At 38.5% G+C, this 18,643-nt stretch overlaps 2 protein-coding genes across 3 annotated transcripts; one reads left to right on the forward strand and one right to left on the reverse strand.

Annotated features, from left to right (window-relative positions):
• Window positions 1–466: 466 nt before the first annotated feature.
• On the forward strand, window positions 467–9,454 carry LOC107670448 (very-long-chain enoyl-CoA reductase-like). The gene is made up of 11 exons (XM_016463048.1): window positions 467–845; window positions 2,814–2,865; window positions 3,009–3,053; window positions 3,567–3,670; window positions 5,567–5,682; window positions 5,898–6,003; window positions 6,686–6,758; window positions 6,845–6,888; window positions 6,969–7,026; window positions 7,111–7,199; window positions 9,132–9,454. Exons 1-11 carry the CDS (start codon window positions 672–674, stop codon window positions 9,303–9,305), a joined length of 1,035 nt encoding a protein of 344 aa, XP_016318534.1. The 5' UTR covers window positions 467–671; the 3' UTR covers window positions 9,306–9,454.
• Window positions 9,455–9,533: 79 nt separating this feature from the next.
• Window positions 9,534–17,671, reverse strand: LOC107670528 (polycomb protein SCMH1-like). 2 transcript variants are annotated; one of them, XM_016463171.1, is made up of 8 exons: window positions 17,121–17,671; window positions 14,730–14,774; window positions 14,274–14,487; window positions 12,744–12,856; window positions 12,605–12,662; window positions 12,448–12,514; window positions 12,093–12,207; window positions 9,534–10,709 (listed from the first exon to the last, which is right to left on the reverse strand). In XM_016463171.1, the coding sequence occupies exons 1-8, from the start codon at window positions 17,460–17,462 to the stop codon at window positions 10,557–10,559; spliced, it is 1,107 nt and encodes a 368-aa protein (XP_016318657.1). In that variant the 5' UTR covers window positions 17,463–17,671; the 3' UTR covers window positions 9,534–10,556. The 2 variants fall into 2 exon arrangements, with proteins under 2 accessions (XP_016318657.1, XP_016318658.1); XM_016463172.1 differs by lacking the exon at window positions 14,274–14,487 and having other exon boundaries at window positions 9,535–10,709; window positions 14,516–14,774.
• Window positions 17,672–18,643: the final 972 nt, after the last annotated feature.

Here is an 18,643-nt window from a genome sequence, read left to right on the forward strand (position 1 = left end):
TACTGCTGACAGACACAAATGGCTTCTGTATGGCAACGACTTGCCCGAACCTAATGTGAGAGCCTCTAGGGACCTCAGAAGTGGCTTATTTATTGAATCCAAGCCTGGTGTGGCCACAGACAAACTCAAACAGATGTCCTGACGGAGCCACTGCGTGACTCTGCTTGCAAGGCAGATGTATTAATATTCCTCAGGCACACACTGCTCTGTCCCTGCTGTACAGATGCACGCTATCCTAACCCTAATTCAAAAAGAGACAGAGTGTGGAGGTAAGGATCACGTCCAACTGGATTGGTCCGAGTCCCACAAGGTCATGGGGCTGGTATTCAGCAAAGCAGGCATATAAATTTAGCTTCATGAAAAGCCATGGATTATGTCTTGGGACTCTCAGATTTCGTCTTCAGGGGAGTGGTTGTGATGGCCACCCCTCAGGTGTTAAGAGGTGGGGGATATTTCAATCACACTTCGCTCACTTACACCGTCCTTCTCTGTTGCTTCTCCTCTCTGGAGGCCCTCCGGCTGCACTGCATTCAATGGAGAGCTGGATTTTGGATTTATTATTAAAAACTGAGGCTTGAGGACTTAGGAGTGATGTGTGGGGGATGTGAGAGAGACCTTTGAACTACGGACTAAACGCAGGATTCAGTGTGCAATAAGTTGGAAGAAGTGTCATGGATGCATTAGCTTTAGAGGCAAAAGTGGCTAAGAGTGAAAGTGCTATTGCTCCAGCACCGGCACCCGCTAAACCCAGACCAAAACCCCCAAAAACAACTAAACGGATTGTTTACTTTGAGGTGGAGATACTAGACATCAAAACCCGGGAAAAACTACTGCTTCTGGATAAGGTATGTGTTTTTTAATGTGTTTTAATGTGTTACAAAGGACAAACCGTTACTTGCAAACTGTGTCCCTGCTGGGAAACAAAAAACAGCTGAAACCAGCCTAAGCTGTTTGGCTGGTTTTAACAGGTCATAGCTGGTTTGCAGGCTGGCTTTAGTGGGGTTTTGACCATTTCTTGGTCAGGCTGGTCTTAGCTGGTCAGGACCAACCAGCTGAACAGCAGCTTCTGAAAACCAGCTAAAACCAGCTACTTCCAACTTAAACCAGCTAAGACCAGCCAAGCAGCTTATGCTGGTTCTAGCTGTTTTTTTTTTTCTTCATGACTTTCGTTGCTGTCTTTATTTAAAACAGTATATTTAATCACTATGTTTACACTTTCAGCCTGAACATAAAAGAGATAAGTAAAGAAATCATCTGTAATCATCAGCTGTTATAGATGACAGATAGCTAACAGTAATGCGAGCACAACTAATGCACATGCTGTAACTTTGTAGTAATAAAGTGGCCACTATCAGGCGGGTTTTGCATTAGTCATGTTGCTTTTGGAATATGAGTATCTCCTCCGAGCTTCCAGGAATTCTTATATGAGATCCATTACTTAGACATGCATGTCGAGAATAGAGTAAACCTGATTTGACTGCATGAGCAAAACTGCAAAGATTAACCCTATATACAGTGGGTACGGAAAGTATTCAGACCCCCTTAAATTTTTCACTCTTTGTTATATTGCAGCCATTTGCTAAAATCATTTAAGTTAATTTTTTTTCCTCATTAATGTACACACAGCACCCCATATTGACAGAAAAACACAGAATTGTTGACATTTTTGCAGATTTATTAAAAAAGAAAAACTGAAATATCACATGGTCCTAAGTATTCAGACCCTTTGCTGTGACACTCATATATTTAACTCAGGTGCTGTCCATTTCTTCTGATCATCCTTGAGATGGTTCTACACCTTCATTTGAGTCCAGCTGTGTTTGATTATACTGATTGGACTTGATTAGGAAAGCCACACACCTGTCTATATAAGACCTTACAGCTCACAGTGCATGTCAGAGCAAATGAGAATAATGAGGTCAAAGGAACTGCCTGAAGAGCTCAGAGACAGAATTGTGGCAAGGCACAGATCTGACCAAGGTTACAAAAAAATTTCTGCTGCACTTAAGGTTCCTAAGAGCACAGTGGCCTCCATAATCCTTAAATGGAAGACGTTTGGGACGACCAGAACCCTTCCTAGAGCTGGCCGTCCGGCCAAACTGAGCTATCGGGGGAGAAGAGCCTTGGTGAGAGAGGTAAAGAAGAACCCAAAGATCACTGTGGCTGAGCTCCAGAGATGCAGTCGGGAGATGGGAGAAAGTTGTAGAAAGTCAACCATCACTACAGCCCTCCACCAGTCGGGGCTTTATGGAAGAGTGGCCCGACGAAAGCCTCTCCTCAGTGCAAGATACATGAAAGCCCGCATGGAGTTTGCGAAAAAACACCTGAAGGACTCCAAGAGGGTGAGAAATAAGATTCTCTGGTCTGACGAGACCAAGATAGAACTTTTTGGCCTTAATTCTAAGCAGTATGTGTGGAGAAAACCAGGCACTGCTAGATATTTTGTAAATTTCCTACTGTAAATATATTAAAACTTAATTTTTGATTAGTAATATGCATTGCTAAGAACTTCATTTGGACACCTTTAAAGGCAATTTTCTCAATATTTAGATTTTTTTGCACCCTCAGATTCAAGATTTTCAAATAGTTGTATCTCAGACAAATATTGTCCTAACAAACCATACATCAATATAAAGCTTATTTATTCAGATTTCAGATGGTGTATACATCTCAATTTCGAAAAATTGACCCTTATGACTGGTTTTGTGGTCCAGGGTCAGTATATTCCATATGTATATTGTGTATTTACATATTTATGTATTATAATTGTAAAACAGAATGTGGATATTGAGCAGCTGTCTATCTTTCTGCAGGTAGAGCCAACAGCCACTATTTTGGACATTAAGTCTATGTTTCACAAATCAAGTAAGTTCAGCTCGGTGCTAAAGAAGCTATATGAAACCGCAAAGCCTTTCTTTAAATAGCTTTCTACAAGGAAGATGATAAGTTGATGACATAGAAATAATGGGTTTAGCAAAGTCTTACATGTCAAGCTTCAATTTTCACAGATCCACACTGGTATCCTGCCAGACAGTCTTTACGCCTGGACCCAAGTGAGTACATCTGCTTTATAACGCTTGTTAAAAACGTATTTGACATACTTTAAAATTAGTAACAAATGAATAATTTGTTAATGTTGTTTAATTCTAACATAGCATTGAAACAAGCGACTTGCATTGTAGTATTTATTTATTTTACTATAAATGTTATTATTTTATTATTATATTTTAAAATATATATATTATATTACATAATATTGAAACTAGTGGCATGCATTGTAACATTTATTTATTTTATTTCAAAACATTTCACAAAAATGTTTTAGGTTTCAAATTTCAACATATTGTTCAAAATGAATATAAAAAGTGTCTGGACACTATGGTTGTCAAACATTAAAGAATCATGTTCATAGTTAATGAGATGAACTACATCTTCATACAGTTGATCTGAAATTGTAGCAAAAAAAAAGGTTCAGACAAGTGAATTAAGTTGGTGTCCATATCCTTCTTTAAGCCACTATTTATGCGAAGAGAAAGTTAATGGTTGTGTTATATTGTTGATTTCAGAAGGAAAACCCTTAAGAGATGAGGAAATCCTTCAAGAGCTCCCTGTGGGAACCACCGCAACCTTCTACTTCAGGGACCTGGGAGCCCAGATTTCCTGGGGAACTGTGAGTGTTTTGCCCAACACACAAATAACAACTGAAACACGTGCAATCGTCACATATAGCAGGCCCCCATTGTCAAAAGACAATGGGGTCACATCTGCACAATTAGTAGCATTTTACAATGGCTTTGAAGATAGCTCATCAGAATTTAGCTTCAGTATTATAATCTTTGTCTAATCTTTCACTGGTATGTTATAGGGAGTTTGGTTCGGCTGATGTAAAAGTCAGGTCAGCGGCTGTACAGTATGTGCACAGTCCTCTGGTTCAGTTTTCTCTCACCTCCCCACCACTCGGTCCTCTTTCTCAGAACATGTAATCTCTCTGGCACCATTTCCCCACAGGTGTTGATCCCGTTCACCTTCTGCATGCGTAGCCCCCTTGCCCACTCCTGTCCTGACTCCCACGGGGCAGGGATGATGACAGCACATGGGAGGCATGCTCTATAAAATCGTAAATTTAACGTTAAAGACTGTAAAAATGTTACAGCAAAAACCTGTTGGTTAACTGTAAGTTCCCTTACTATATAGCTACAGTCAAAATCTGTGATAAATCTAATGGGACGTTTCATGTTATTGTACAGTAAAATATTGTTAAATCTTTACTGTTTAGAAGTGAAAAAGAACAAGTCATCTAAAAAAACATAAATTGACATTCCCAGAATTCCCTGTGTGACACATTTGATGGTTTTTCATTGAAATTAGTGTTTTTTGTCAGTTATGTACATTTAGGGTTTTATGTTACATCATATGCTGTTAAATTTATTGTTTGTTGCATTATTTTAGCGTCATGTTTGTTATCATGTTGGTGTTTTGTGTGTTTGACACTGTGTGTGTCTTCTATATCTTGTGAAAAGCTGTTTGTGATGAGCTTTGATTCATCATGTGGCTTTTTCTTTAGGTGTTCTTTAGATGTTTTCTGTGTTTTTATGGTAGTTGTCAGTATGTTATAAAAGTGGAAAATGGATTTTATTGATTTGGTGTATTTTACATTTAACACTTTTTTTTTCTCCAGTAATCAAATATACATTTTCTTACTGTAAATTTAAATTCAACTTGTAAAAATGTAAAATGTTGCTATTATTATTATTTTTTTTTACAGGAAAGTTGTAGCAACCACAACTGCCATTTTTTACCGCAAATTTCACACACACACACACACGCAGTATATATATATATATATATATATTTATTTTATTTTTTTTTCAGTGTAGGGCCTTAATTGGAGTCAGAAAGAACTGAACATGAATCAAAATCAGTTGCGTTTACTTTCTTATTGTGCATAATTCGTCAGTGCACAATATTTGAAACAAACAAACAAACAAAAAACGTTTGCCTTTGTAACACCCCATTTTCACCATCCAGTCAGTGGATAAAATTGAGTCCTAATCTACATTTTTCTTCCTGCATATCTTTTTTCACACACAACAAATGTCAGCAAATTTTGTATTCTCATTTGTACAGCAAAGAAAAAAAATCCATGATAGCATTTCTATGACTTTACAAAATAGAACAAAAATGATTGAGAGCTTGATTATGAAGGTTAGAAGAGAGAAAGATGTCAAATGTGCCATCAATATCTCAGTTATTGTATTAGAAAAACTCGTGCAGCAGTGTTAACTAGATTTCTGTAGTATGGAGTTATTAATGTACATTACATAACATTTTTTTTAAATATAAATAACTTTGCAAGATTTGCAATATTAATAACTGTGGAAATGCATCTTCACAGTTTGTGAAAAGGGCCCATTGTGCATGATCTATGAAATAAAAAATGTTTGTCTTTGCCCAATTTTCACCATCCAGTCACTAGATAAAATCAAGTATTGATCAACATTTTTCTTCCTGAATATCCTGTTTCACATTCCAGAATTAAAATCTGTTTGTGAACGTGTGTTTGCAGGTGTTCCTGATCGAGTGCATTGGACCACTTGTCATATATCTGCTATTTTATTTTCGACTGCCTTTAATCTACACTCCCAAGTACGAGTTCACCGCCAGTAAGCATTTGGTTGTGCAGTAAGTATCATGAAGAACACTGCCATCAGATGTGATTTTTCTTTTAGTCTGTTGGATTCAGTGTCACCTAACAGTTGACTTACTGGCCAACCAAGATACTGGCCCAGAAGTATATTTTGGGAATTATGTTGAAAAAGCATTTGATGGATGTCTCTCAGTAATAAAATTGTATTTACTCATCTGGTATTAAACTGAACTCTGTCTGTTCTTCACAGTATTGCCTGTGTGTGTCATTCCTTTCACTACATGAAGCGAATCGTGGAGACGTTGTTCGTCCATCGCTTATCCCACAGCACCATGCCACTGTGCAACATTTTTAAAGTGAGGACGCCTCGCAAGAGTGTGTGTTTTTCGGTTTAATTTATATGTATATACATAGCGTTCACAAGTTTGGGGTTGATACAATTTTATGTTTTTGAAAAAAGTCTTATACTCACCTATAATTCATATTGTGTGCACAACATTAATATTGTGAAACATTATTAAAATTTGTAATTAACTTCTATTTTCTATTTGAATATTTTTTTAAATGTAATTTATTCCTGTGATGCAAAGCTGCATTTTCAGCATCATTACTCCAGTCTTCAGTGTCACATGATCCTTCAGAAATCATTCTAATATTCTGAAACTTTTGAACTGTAGTGTGTATGTTTTGACTTAAGTGAAACATATTTGAATATATTTACTTTCCTTATATATTATATTAGTTTCCTTATTTAAATCCAGTGTGTGACTGATACATGTTAGGATTTGTTTTGTTTTTTAGCATTTCCAGTTATGAAATAAAAAATCGTTTTTATGTGGCTTGGACCTTCGAGGTCATCTATACTCCTAAATGAGACAGATAACATTAAGCATGGAGGAAATTTCACTTTATGAAGATTAGATCATGCCTTCAATAGTCGACAAAAATGCTGAATAAAAGGAATAATCACTGAATTTACAGTTATTTTATATTGCAAACAGGAAGTCTGTAAATCACATGTGACTGTTTCTTCAACAGAACTGTTCCTATCACTGGTGCTTTGCTGCATGGATGGCTTATTACATCAATCACCCTCTTTACACACCGTCATGTATGTTATATTCATTTCATTCATTCCCTTTATTTAACCAGGTTAACATGGATGTTAAATGCACTGAACTGTCTGTTTCCGTGCAGATTATGGGGAGAAGCAGGTGAAGGCAGCGCTGGCACTCTTCCTAGTAAGCACTTTAACTGCACTGACTCCTCCTGTAATGTGTCTTCATAGTGTTTTTCACTTAATGATTTCTTATTTTTGCAGTTCTGTCAACTTGGCAGCTTCTCGATTCACATGGCTCTGCGTAATCTCAAACTACCTAGTAAGATCTATTAAATAAATCACAAATCTCAAGTCAGCCACTCTGGTTTTGTTCATGTAACGCATTAAATTGTTCTTTATGAAGGTTGCAAGATTAAGAAGATTCCTTATCCAACCAAGAATCCTTTTACATGGATATTTGCACTTGTTTCATGCCCAAATTACACATATGAGGTGAGACTCATAAGTGATTGCATTGTGAGTGATTCCATGTCTTTATAGAGTTTTGTGGTGATTATATATTCTTGTAGGCCAACCCTTAAATTGACATCTGTCTGGTTCTCTCTCTCTCTCTCAAAAAAAAAAAAAACCCCACTGGGATTTTTTCCATTGGTTTTTGGATTAGGCTACTGCAGAAAATATTGATCATGATTCTAACACATTTTGTTCATCATGATAATCCTCACAAATGAACACAGATTTTCTGAAATTTAAAGCTTAAATACAGTCAGCAGAAGTAAAAAAGCTAAACATAGGCTATGAATGAACTGCAGCATGGTCACATGACTTCAGCGTCATTACTATTAAATGAATAGTTCGCCTAAAAATGAAAATTTGGTGAAAACGTACTCACCCTCAAGCCATCCAAGATGTAGATGAGTTTGTTTCTTCATTAGAACAGATTTGGAGAAATGTAGCATTACGTAACTCGCTCACCAATGGATCCTTTGCAGTGAATGGGTGCCGTCAGAATGAGAGTTCACACAGCTGATAAAACAAAACAAAAATCAACAAGGATTAATTTTAAAAACATTTTCCTTGAACGTTTGCGTTATAATACTTTGCAAGAGTGCGATTATAAACATAATGAGTCTGTAAGTGGACTAGAGAGTAGATTATTTTTTTACCTGCTTCGGTGTGATGACATCTAAAGGTGCTGTATGTATTTTTTTGACAGTACTTAAGCTTAAAAATACTATGTTTGCAGACATTTAGGAAACATGGCGAGTTCACATACTTGTTTCTCTGAAAAACAACGCTAGCGCCAGTTGTTCCACTGTGAAATGTGCGTTCTGTGTCGGAATGTCCGTTTTTGTTTTGTTCTGTGTGATTCCGCCCACTGCCAATTTACCCAATAGTATTTCGACATGAAATATAAAATAGATAACATTAAATAAATATATTTTTACCAGGTTAAATGTTGATTATTAGTAACTTAAACCACTTTATCTACATTCACGCCATAATGTAATTACCGTAATTTCGAGATGACAGCACGTGACGTTCTACTCGGAGCTGTTCATGTCCTTGGACTCCGAATTATGCTTTTCTATGGCAACACTATCAACGTCTAAACAGAGCCTGCAGTGGTCACGTGGTACAAGTCGTAGCTCTCAGAAGACTCCCAGTTCACAAGTTCTAATTACGAGTTCTATAAGGACCTGAAGGCTTTTTACAAGTTGGAATCTAGTAATTACGGGAATTCCGATATGGCGTGAATGCACCTTTATAACGGTCGGTCGCGCACATCCGCCATGCTTGTAGTTTTTAACGCTTTTTCATTCGTGTTTGTAGTTCAGAACCGAATCATTCGCCAAAGCGCAATGGATTGTGGGCAATATTAGCTATTAAGAGTGTGCACGGATCCACACTACAAAAATCTACCTGAAATAGTAGACCATCCGGGGACTTTTGGCATACTCTTTTCAACATAGTATGCTTTGGGACACTTATTCTAGTATGAACATTGGGACGCAGGGACAATTTTTGAATTTTTTACTGTGAAGGCAGCCTCTGTACTCCCATTTAGCCACTTATTAGCAACTGTCATTTATTCAAGACAAAACTTTAAAAAAAATCGCAAGGGGATTTAACTGATGTATTTTAGGTCATCGAATAAACCATAAAAATATCTTGAGCTTGTGTGAACAACAGACCTCATTTCAGGCATTTCACAAAAAAACATTGACTTTGGGACAGTGGAACCAGAAGAGCTAAAATTCAAACTAATTTCCAGATTTTGGCCTACAAAAATATGTCATCCCTGCAGCACACCTTGACAAGTATGTGTCCTGTGTGAAGAGACAATAAAATGCTGACCCCTACTGGTCACATTGAGTAAATAACAGACAGTAAAGCTGCCCTGTGGTTGCTGTACTTCTGTAGCTGGGATCTTGGCTCGGATTCACACTCATGACCCAGTGTGTCCCCGTGTTGTTCTTCACTGTGGTGGGATTCATACAGATGACCGTTTGGTCCAAAGGAAAGCATCGCAGCTACCTGAAGGAGTTCAAAGAGTATCCCACACTGCGCTCCCCTATCCTACCATTCATCCTGTAGCAGGAAAATACAACACTAAAAATAAGATCAACAGAACAAATATAAGTCAGCGTTTTACTAGTTTATATATATATATAAAGCAAGTCTTAATATATATTCATGTATGAAATAACCATAGTAAATTATGATACTGTAATGCATGTCAGGTAAAGCCATTCTATTTTAATAATACATTTTTTAAAAAATTACATTTTATTGTTCATTTACATGAATACAATTTTTTTTCACATTTAAGGAAATAAAAATATATACAATTAGCAGAAAAAGTACCACAACCTAGAAATAAAAAGTGACTCTTTTTTTTGTCTGAGAGCTTCAGTCTTGGTGAGATGTGAATTAAAGGGCAATTCTGTTCCTTTGAGGTAAATATAACACACTCTATTTTTCTTTTCTTCGAAAATGACTAAAGCTAATTTGTACGTAGCAGATATTCTGACTGATGTATTTCCAAGTAATGCATCTAACATGTCAACAATGTTATGCTATTGTTCTTCTTAAGTGCATACATTTATGGTAAGCTTTTATGATATTGGCTTGGATGAATCTAATGAAACTTCTTAAGATTTTTTTTGAATTCATTCTTGCTGAATAAATGTATTAATTAAAAAACTTACTGACATCAAACTTTTGAACTGTAGTGTAATTTCTTTTTTGATTCACAGTCAACTATGCTTTCTATCGCACTATGAACGCCAATATGAGCGCTTCAGTCAAAGTAAATGTACTGGCTGTGCAGTGCTGGAATCAAAGCATCAGTAACTCACTTCATATCTCTGCTTGGCAGGCAAAATGCATAACAGAAAAGATTGATGCAGATTCTGAAACTGGAATTTATTTCCTAAGATTGCATGTCCATTTCAAGACTGCAGTAAAACATTGCTGAACATCGAACATTTAATTGGACAAGAACAAGGTTTATATAATATTGCGACACTATAAATCATATCTGACAAAAACAAAAGGAAAAAACACTGGTGAATGAAAAGCTCCACCGTAGAAAAAAAAAAAAACACTTCCACTAAGACGAATGGTCCCGTCCGCCCCGTGACGGATGGATTGAAGGACACCGACAGAACAGAAGAACAGACTGCAGGGCTGAATCATGCGGCATGTCCTCACACAGAAGAAGAGAAGATAAACTGAGGAGGATTGTGCACATCAAGTCTTAAGAGTGTTAACGTTTCCCCTCATTTTGTGGCCAGCGCTCTGAGCCAGGAGAATTTCAGTCTGTTTTCGCTGAAAACACAAGCACTATGAGAAGAGACGGCTGTGGTCCTGAAAGTTGCTTCTCTGCAGCACCTTCACATGATTCTCATAGATTTTAAGTGCAGGGCCGAGTCTGATCGACAGACCAGTCAACACGTCACTGCGCTGCATCAGCAGTAAGGACTTCCCATCTATTTCCTGTTTAAAGTAAAGATATATCGGTATATATAGGTAAGGACACAAAAAAATTGATCAGAAGTGACGGTAAAGACAAAAGATTTCTATTTCAAATAAATGCTGTTCTTTTGAACTTTCTATTCATCAAAGAATCCTTAAAAAAAAAGTAGTGTCACGGTTTCCACAAAAATATAAAGCAGAACAACTGTTTTCATCATTGATAATAATTGCTTTAGCAGCAAATCAGCATATCACAATGATTTCTCAATCACTGGTGCACATTTTAGATTTTCTTAGCCAAATTATTCACATAATTATGGTCATATGATTTTAAGTAATGTCTATTGATAAAAGTAGTTAAGTATCACAAGGTTTGTTTGAAATCACCATATAACTCTTTTTTTTTTTTTTTGGAGGACAAAAAAGTGACCCTTTTTGCCAGACAAGTTCTGTTTCCAAAAACTACTCTAAAAGCTCAACAAGTTGGATTTCCTTGTTTTTGGTGAAAAATATGTCCAGAATAAAGTGATATTTTCATTATTATGTGTACAGATGTTTTACTTTTGAGGGGTGCTTGTAATTCCCATTATTGTATTCCTATTGTTGTTTTCCAGTGGTGACCGTTATTGCAGAAATGCTTTTTTAAATTATTATTATTTAGTGCTGTCAAACGATTAATCGCGATTAATCGCATCCGAAGTAAGTTTTTGTTTACATAATATTTGTGTGTGTACTGTGTGTATTTATTATGTATATATAAATACAAACACATGCATGTAATTATTATTACACTGTTCCCGTACCTTGAATTCTCTCAAGATTTTCCATTCATTTCAGACTCGTGAGTTAGAATTTTTTTTTAAATCACTTATTGAAATTGCATTTGAATATTTCAGAGCTGAGCATAACTAGAAAAATATATAGTCACTACAGAAATTTCATTCATTTTATTAATTTCCATTAACTTTACCTGGCCTGGAAATAACAATTTAAAACGTCCTGACAATTGTTTTTCCAGGGCCGTGGGAAGCCTAAAATCAGCATCAATTAAAGAAATGTCTTGCACATTATTTTATTTGCATGAAAATATGAAAATAACATCTTTTGCATTGTAAAATTAAGATTTCATTTTCATTTTCAAAATAATTTTTTGTGTTTTTATTTGGGCTTTGTGTTCAAATGAAAAAAAATAAAAGATGTGAAATCGCTGTGCTACACCAATTCTTTGGGTGCATAGATCAATAAAAATCGGAATGACTTCAAATGAAAAAAGCAGGCTCTGCACTCACTAGTATACTTCCTAATAATTTGTAAATTTTTTAAAATTATACAAAAAGCACAAATGGATCAACAGACTTTGGGTTAAAATATGACAAGACAGGTTTGGTTAACTACAGTACTAACCTGTGTCCTGAAAGCCAGCGCCTGCTCGGGGAAACCCACAGACGTGAAGTAACTGGCCACATCGGCCACGCTCCAAAGCAAAGGGTCCTGCCCCATTTCTGTCTTTACCACATCACTGAGAGTGAACAAAAACAGATTAAACCCTCAAAGTTTAAGAGCAACTCGGACTAGACCTTTTTTCATATCACATCAACAATATATAATCCAGTGGTGTGAGTTTGACGGCATATTGCAAAGTGATTGATAAAATTAGTTATTCTGTTTGATGCCACAGAAATGACACTCTACAACTTTAAGTCTCAATTTTTTAGTGTTTATTACCAAAGATACAAAGACAAATTTGGCTTTTACTCACTTTCCATTATTCATCCCTCCACTGTTAACAGTTTCTTCCTCTGTTGTGCTTTTGGCACACATTTCACCTATGAAAGCACAGTTTCGAATACAAATTTAGCATCCAATGAGTTGACAGATACGGCGTGAAATTTAAAGAGCACAGGCAGAATCCTCACCCTCCTCAACAGGATCAGACCCAGCGTGAGGCCCTCCATCTGACATCACCGCCTCATCCTGATGACAGACAGACACAATATGACACAGAGGAACACGACAGATGTGCTGTGATTGGAAGCGCAGGGTGGACATGCTTACTGGCGTGGCTGTGCAGTCTGACAGCAGCGGATCAGGGGTGAGCACACCCTCCTCCTCGGCCTGAAGAGTGGAGAGACAGATGGCCGCTGGCTGCTGCATGAGCGCCACAGATCCTGTGGGTCACAATGACAGATACTGCCAACTCAAATCTCTGTAGGCTGATGTCTTACACATCTAGCGACTGTTTTTGCTGAAATCGTGGCTTCTTCTGATGGAGGTCTGTCATTATCAACAATTATTAAACTATCCAACTCCTTGACATGCATTGCAATGCCTGAATTTGGCAGAAAATGAACGAAATAAGAACAGGAATTGTAACACACTGATGGATGCAATAACTTTACACTGTCAAATTGTGTTTTTGTATGTTTGTCTATTCAAGCTTCAGTGAGAAAAACATGTATATTCAAGAAAGACAGATTGGTGTGCCTCTACTTGCTTATTTTATATAAATATATAAGTGTAGGAGAGCTCCAGGAAAAAATATTTGGTTACACAATCATCATGGAACATCTGCGACGACAGGGAAAAATAAGTTATGCTTCAAAGCTCTTTCACAAAAATAAATAAATAAATAAGGAGGCCACTGGTAAAATATATTGCAATATTTAAAATTTTAATATACTGCAAAAACATCCATACTTTTAAATGGCCCTTGAGTTGATTCTTGAGTAAACAAAATAAAAATGCAAATTCAACAATTTGTTGCATTATTTGTGGCAGCTTGCATTTCTGTCTTATTTCTACAATTTTTACATTTAAAAAAACTCAACCTGAGGAAGGAGTCAATATTAGCGAATCAAAATCCGTAATTCTGAGCCCAAATAAATTAATCGCTAGGTGTTCAACTGTCCTGCCAGTCTGCCACTGTTTTGCAGTAAATTTTCTAGTTCTCATAATGCTTGATTTCACCAATAGATTTACAAAAGTACATTATTTTACTAGATATGCATGTTTGTAATATTTCAAATGAATGCAATAATGCAAGCTGTAAAAGTTTGCAAAAACAATATTAGGAAATTAGGGCAGGACCACAACAGATAAATTGATAAATTCAGGAATAAATAAATAAATAAAATAAAATAATAATAATAATCCCAATTTGCATATTATGTAATGATTATCAGTGGGTTTTCACTGCAAAAAGAAATTCAGTCATTTTGGAAAATCAAAGAAAGGCCGGGTGAAATCCTGATGTGTCTGCTAAACAGCATAGTTACAATATCTACCACTGGGGAGAATGAAACTACACTAACAAGCCAAACCTTGACCCCTTGGATTCACCTGATCAGACTCCCTCTGGTTCTCAAACAATTACGTAAACTGAAAAAGTCCACCTGAGGCTGCCAGGACCACAGTAAAACCATGCAATGCTAACATGTTAACTTGTAGATCGCTGGTTAAGTACAGTTTCAAAAGACCTCTTTAACTCATTTATTTTAATTACTATCTCGATTTAAATGCTGGTTTGTTTGGCATTTTTTATCTTGAGAAGTTACTTCAAAAAGATAACCAACAGGACTTGAGTACCTGTGTCCTGCTGGGCTGCTGGCTGTATGTGCTCAGGCAGGATGTAGGTGCTGTCGGCGTCCTGCCTCGGAGCATCATGGGTAGGAGAGTTCTTTGAGGACGTGGGTGAGGGAACAGGCTGACTGGTGTTACTGCTGGTGATGGGACTCATGCTGATGCCCGAGTCAGCGGTGCTCTGAGCGCACATGGCATCCAGACTGCTCTCATCCCCCTCCTCATCCATACTGCTGTCCATTCCTGACCTGTGTCCTGCTGGGCTGCTGGCTGTATGTGCTCAGGCAGGATGTAGGTGCTGTCGGCGTCCTGCCTCGGAGCATCATGGGTAGGAGAGTTCTTTGAGGACGTGGGTGAGGGAACAGGCTGACTGGTGTTACTGCTGGTGATGGGACTCATGCTGATGCCCGAGTCAGCGGTGCTCTGAGCGCACATGGCATCCAGACTGCTCTCATCCCCCTCCTCGTCCATGCTGCTGTCCATTCCCGCTGTCGTGGACATCTCGTCCTAAAAAGATTGCAGCATTATTATTTATCATCATCATCATCATTTTTAGACAGGTGCTTTGATCACTGCCAGTCCTGCATAAAAAACCTGAGGAATCAACTAAATGCACCACGTGTGCCATTTCAAACAGTGTTTCTACAGTTTTATGAGACTTTATGTATCAAAATGTATCACGGTTTCCTCAAAAATATTAATTAGCACAACTGTTTTCAACATTAATAATCATAAAAATGTTTCTCGAGCATCAAATCAGCATATTAGAATGATTTCTGAAGGATCATGTGACTGGATGAGAAAATAATAATATATTTGTGATAAAAATAAATGCAGCCTTGGTGAGCATAAAAGACTTTTTTCAAAAACATTAAAAAAAAATCTTACCCCAAATGTTTGAACGGTAGTGTATAAATAATTATATATTGTTTTTAAAAGAATACCGAACATTTCCCTAAATATAAGCTAGATTAAAACCTTGTTACTTTGATTTGGAGCGGCATATTTCTACAATTACAAGGTTTCAAGTCAAAAGTCCAAAATTGCATCAATCAGTCATCTAATTTTAAATTTGTATCATTTTTGTGAATTTATCCTTTAAACTGACAATCAAGTACAGTCTTAGTTTTTCACTATTAAATGACTGAACACAAGAAGAATGACCGAGTCAACTCTATAATGAAGGCAGATTTTGAATGGTTGAATCTGAAATGTTGAATTGTGTTCTCGGGGCAAGGAGGTTTTACATAAATGTTTCTTGGGCCAATTGTTGTGTGTTTTAAACGCTGCAGTTTTTCATTTGCTATGTTATCCCTTTTTATTTCACAAACTGTTTTGTGTTTCCTAATTGTTTAACGGTTTACATTTTTCTGAAGTAATAATTTATGTAATGGGCAGACTCCCATTATGTCAACTTAACCCATGTAGTGTGCCACTGCCAACATGCCCTGCTACTGGTTCACTGAACTCAACTGTCCTGTGCACTAATGCTGGAAATGTTCAACAGCCCAGGAATATTTTCACTAAAAAATCACGACGAATAAGAAACCCTCTATTAGCACGCATTGAGGGGTTTTAAACAGGACTTAATGATGATTAGCAATGCTAGAATGTAGCAGTATCTTACATTTAAACGAACAGATATCGACTACCGCACTTTGTGTTTATGCTCAATCCGTCGCACTGCAAAACTGGATTATGGTCGACTCGAGCTTCAGTATCTGGAGGCCGCGCGCACTGTTTATTCAGACAGGAGTGAGCCAGAAATTCCTCTTCGCCCGTTTTCTTTCGCACGCTTTGAACGCTGGTTTCGGTTGGCACGATGGTGTCAGGAACGTTACTAACAGTAGGGAGCACATCGAAATAATGTATTCATACAGTATTAGGGACAATACGGAGAGAGTTAGCTGAACTCGGACTCGCGGTTCTCCGGCGGCAGGCATCAGCGCGCCTAAGAGATAAGCGGGGCGGGCTCATGAATATTAATTACGCAACGTTCCTCAGCCGCATCAGAATGAAGCGGGCGGGCTCATGAATATTAATTACGCGAGGAACGTCAGCGCCCTGAGTGAAGCGTGTTGAGTTCATGTATATTAATGAAGCACGCCACTGGCGAACTTCACGCAGCCTAGTTAATATTCATGAACCCGCCCCGCTTCGCTCCGAGGCGCGCTGCCTGCCTGACTGTCTGAGACAAGCGCGTCCCAAAGCAAGCCAATGTTAAACGTGGCTAAAGCCGACATTTTCTCCATAAAAAAAAACACATCCGAAAACTAACGTTCACCTTTGTTCACCCGCGATTAATAAGTACGGCAAGTTCACGAGCCCCACTAACGACTTCGTTCGCACTTCGCGCGCACGTATAAAGGATCGTCTAATGACTTGCGCTTCGATGATCCTTATAAATTGTCGTATTGGCTCGGTCACGACGCGCACAAGCGCAAAACAACAGTCTCTCGCCAGTAAACAATCGCTAATGCAATCGTCTCCAGTGTCGCTCTTTGTGCGAAATGCGTCAGTCGGCTGATCCGTGATGTTTTGGTGACTTTCCCCCGCTGTGCGAAAAGCGAGTTTGGATTCATTGCAAAGGATTTCATCGCGAAAGTTGAGTTACCGGACTCATCCAGCGCACACAAAAACTCGCTCTGAAAGATTTCGACCTCGCAGATCAAGCGCTTCCATTGTTGGCGATTTTCCGACGCTCATGAGGGTTCGTGCCGCTCCCCGTCTGCGCCAGTCCGCGCGTGTGCACTTGCTTTCATGTTGCATTCGCCAGAACACTTCAACTAGTGATAAAAGCACCTATACTTGACATTTCGCGTCTCGTTTTAGCCGCTTGCTTGGTGCACTTACTTCCATATCCTCCATGTGATCCTCATCCACGGGACCCAGAGCGCTGTCGCCGGTGCTCCAGTCCGCGAGAGAAGGCTGTTTCACCGCACACTTGCTCTGCTCGGGTTTTCTCCTGCCTCGTAGCACCTTTGCCGCGTTGCGATAGGAAACCGAGCCTTTATAGTTGACTTTCAGCACCGTTTGCTCCTCTATCAGTTTCTCTAGTTCTGACCGGGTTCGGTCCCAGTCCGAGCCGTGTCGTCTTTTGACCATCCTGCAAATTCTGTCCAGGTCCGGTCGCGCTTTTCTCGACCTCAGTGAGTCTATGGAGCCCAGGATCCATTCGCGGTACGGCTCAGACATTATTCCTAATGGGCTTCAAGCTTGATAGAGTGGATGAAGTGCGTCACTGTTGCCTTCGACGTGACGCTCGCAGTCTTTCGAGCCGCGGCGCGAGAGCGCTGGAGAGAGAGAAAAAAACGGAAACATACTGTACGCGTGCGTTGATCATTTATTGAGCGCTTTTAAGGTGGAATGCGCGAGATGCGCGGCCCGCCACTAGTAGGAGATTTAAGGAGGCGTCGCTCGGTTGCACGTTTCCGTGCCGCTTAAATGGCTATTTTGGAATACAATACTAGCATGCTGCATTCGTTTTTTTAAGTAACACGTGAAGTCGTCCGCATTATACAATGGTAAACTTTTCATTTACATTCCTTGTTTAATCCAGACACTTATTTTGGAATTAAAATGTTAAAACAAAACGGTCATTTTTGCCAATCAAATGATTAGTCGAAAGGGAAATGCGCTGAGTGGAATATTAGCTACGTACTGCATACTACATAGTATATACTGTGTACAGTATTTACTATGTAGTATACAGTACATAGTTTGAAACACAAGGCGTTATGCAACAATACACACTTCAAACAGCAGTATGCTGAGCTCATTGTGCTTCGTTTAATCAGGCCAGAAAAAATATCAGAATAGTTTGTTAGTCTTATTAAATAGCTTTTTTAAAGGAACACTCTACTATTTTTGAAAATAGGCTCATTTTCCAACTCCCCTAGAGTTAAACAGTTGAGTTTTACCGTTTTGGAATCCATTCAGCCGATCTCCGGGTCTGGCGGTAGCACTTTTAGCTGCAGCTTACCGTTACCGCAGACCGTTAGCATCTCCTTATGTTTCCTAACTGGGGACTACTTTCAGGCGCTGCGTGATATCATTGCGCCTGCTGCACCCATGGTACGGCAGCAAAGTTCCTTGATTATTACTCTGGAATGAGAGTATAGTTCCTAGCCATATCGGCCTAGAAAATCGCAACTTTTCATTTTCCGTCGGTCTTAGTACACGATGTAACTACAGAAGAGTCAAGTTTTAAATAGGAAAAATATCGAAACTTTTTGGTCATTTTTGAGCGAGATGCTAACGGTCTAATCAGATTCAATGATCTATGCTAAGCTAAGCTAAAAGTGCTACCGCCAGACCCGGAGATCGGCTGAATGGATTCGAAAACGGCAAACCTCAACTGTTTAACTCTAGGGGAG

Source organism: Sinocyclocheilus anshuiensis, unplaced genomic scaffold (genome assembly GCF_001515605.1).
Source record: "Sinocyclocheilus anshuiensis isolate Anshui unplaced genomic scaffold, SAMN03320099.WGS_v1.1 scaffold476, whole genome shotgun sequence".
Classification (NCBI taxonomy): Eukaryota; Metazoa; Chordata; class Actinopteri; order Cypriniformes; family Cyprinidae; genus Sinocyclocheilus; species Sinocyclocheilus anshuiensis.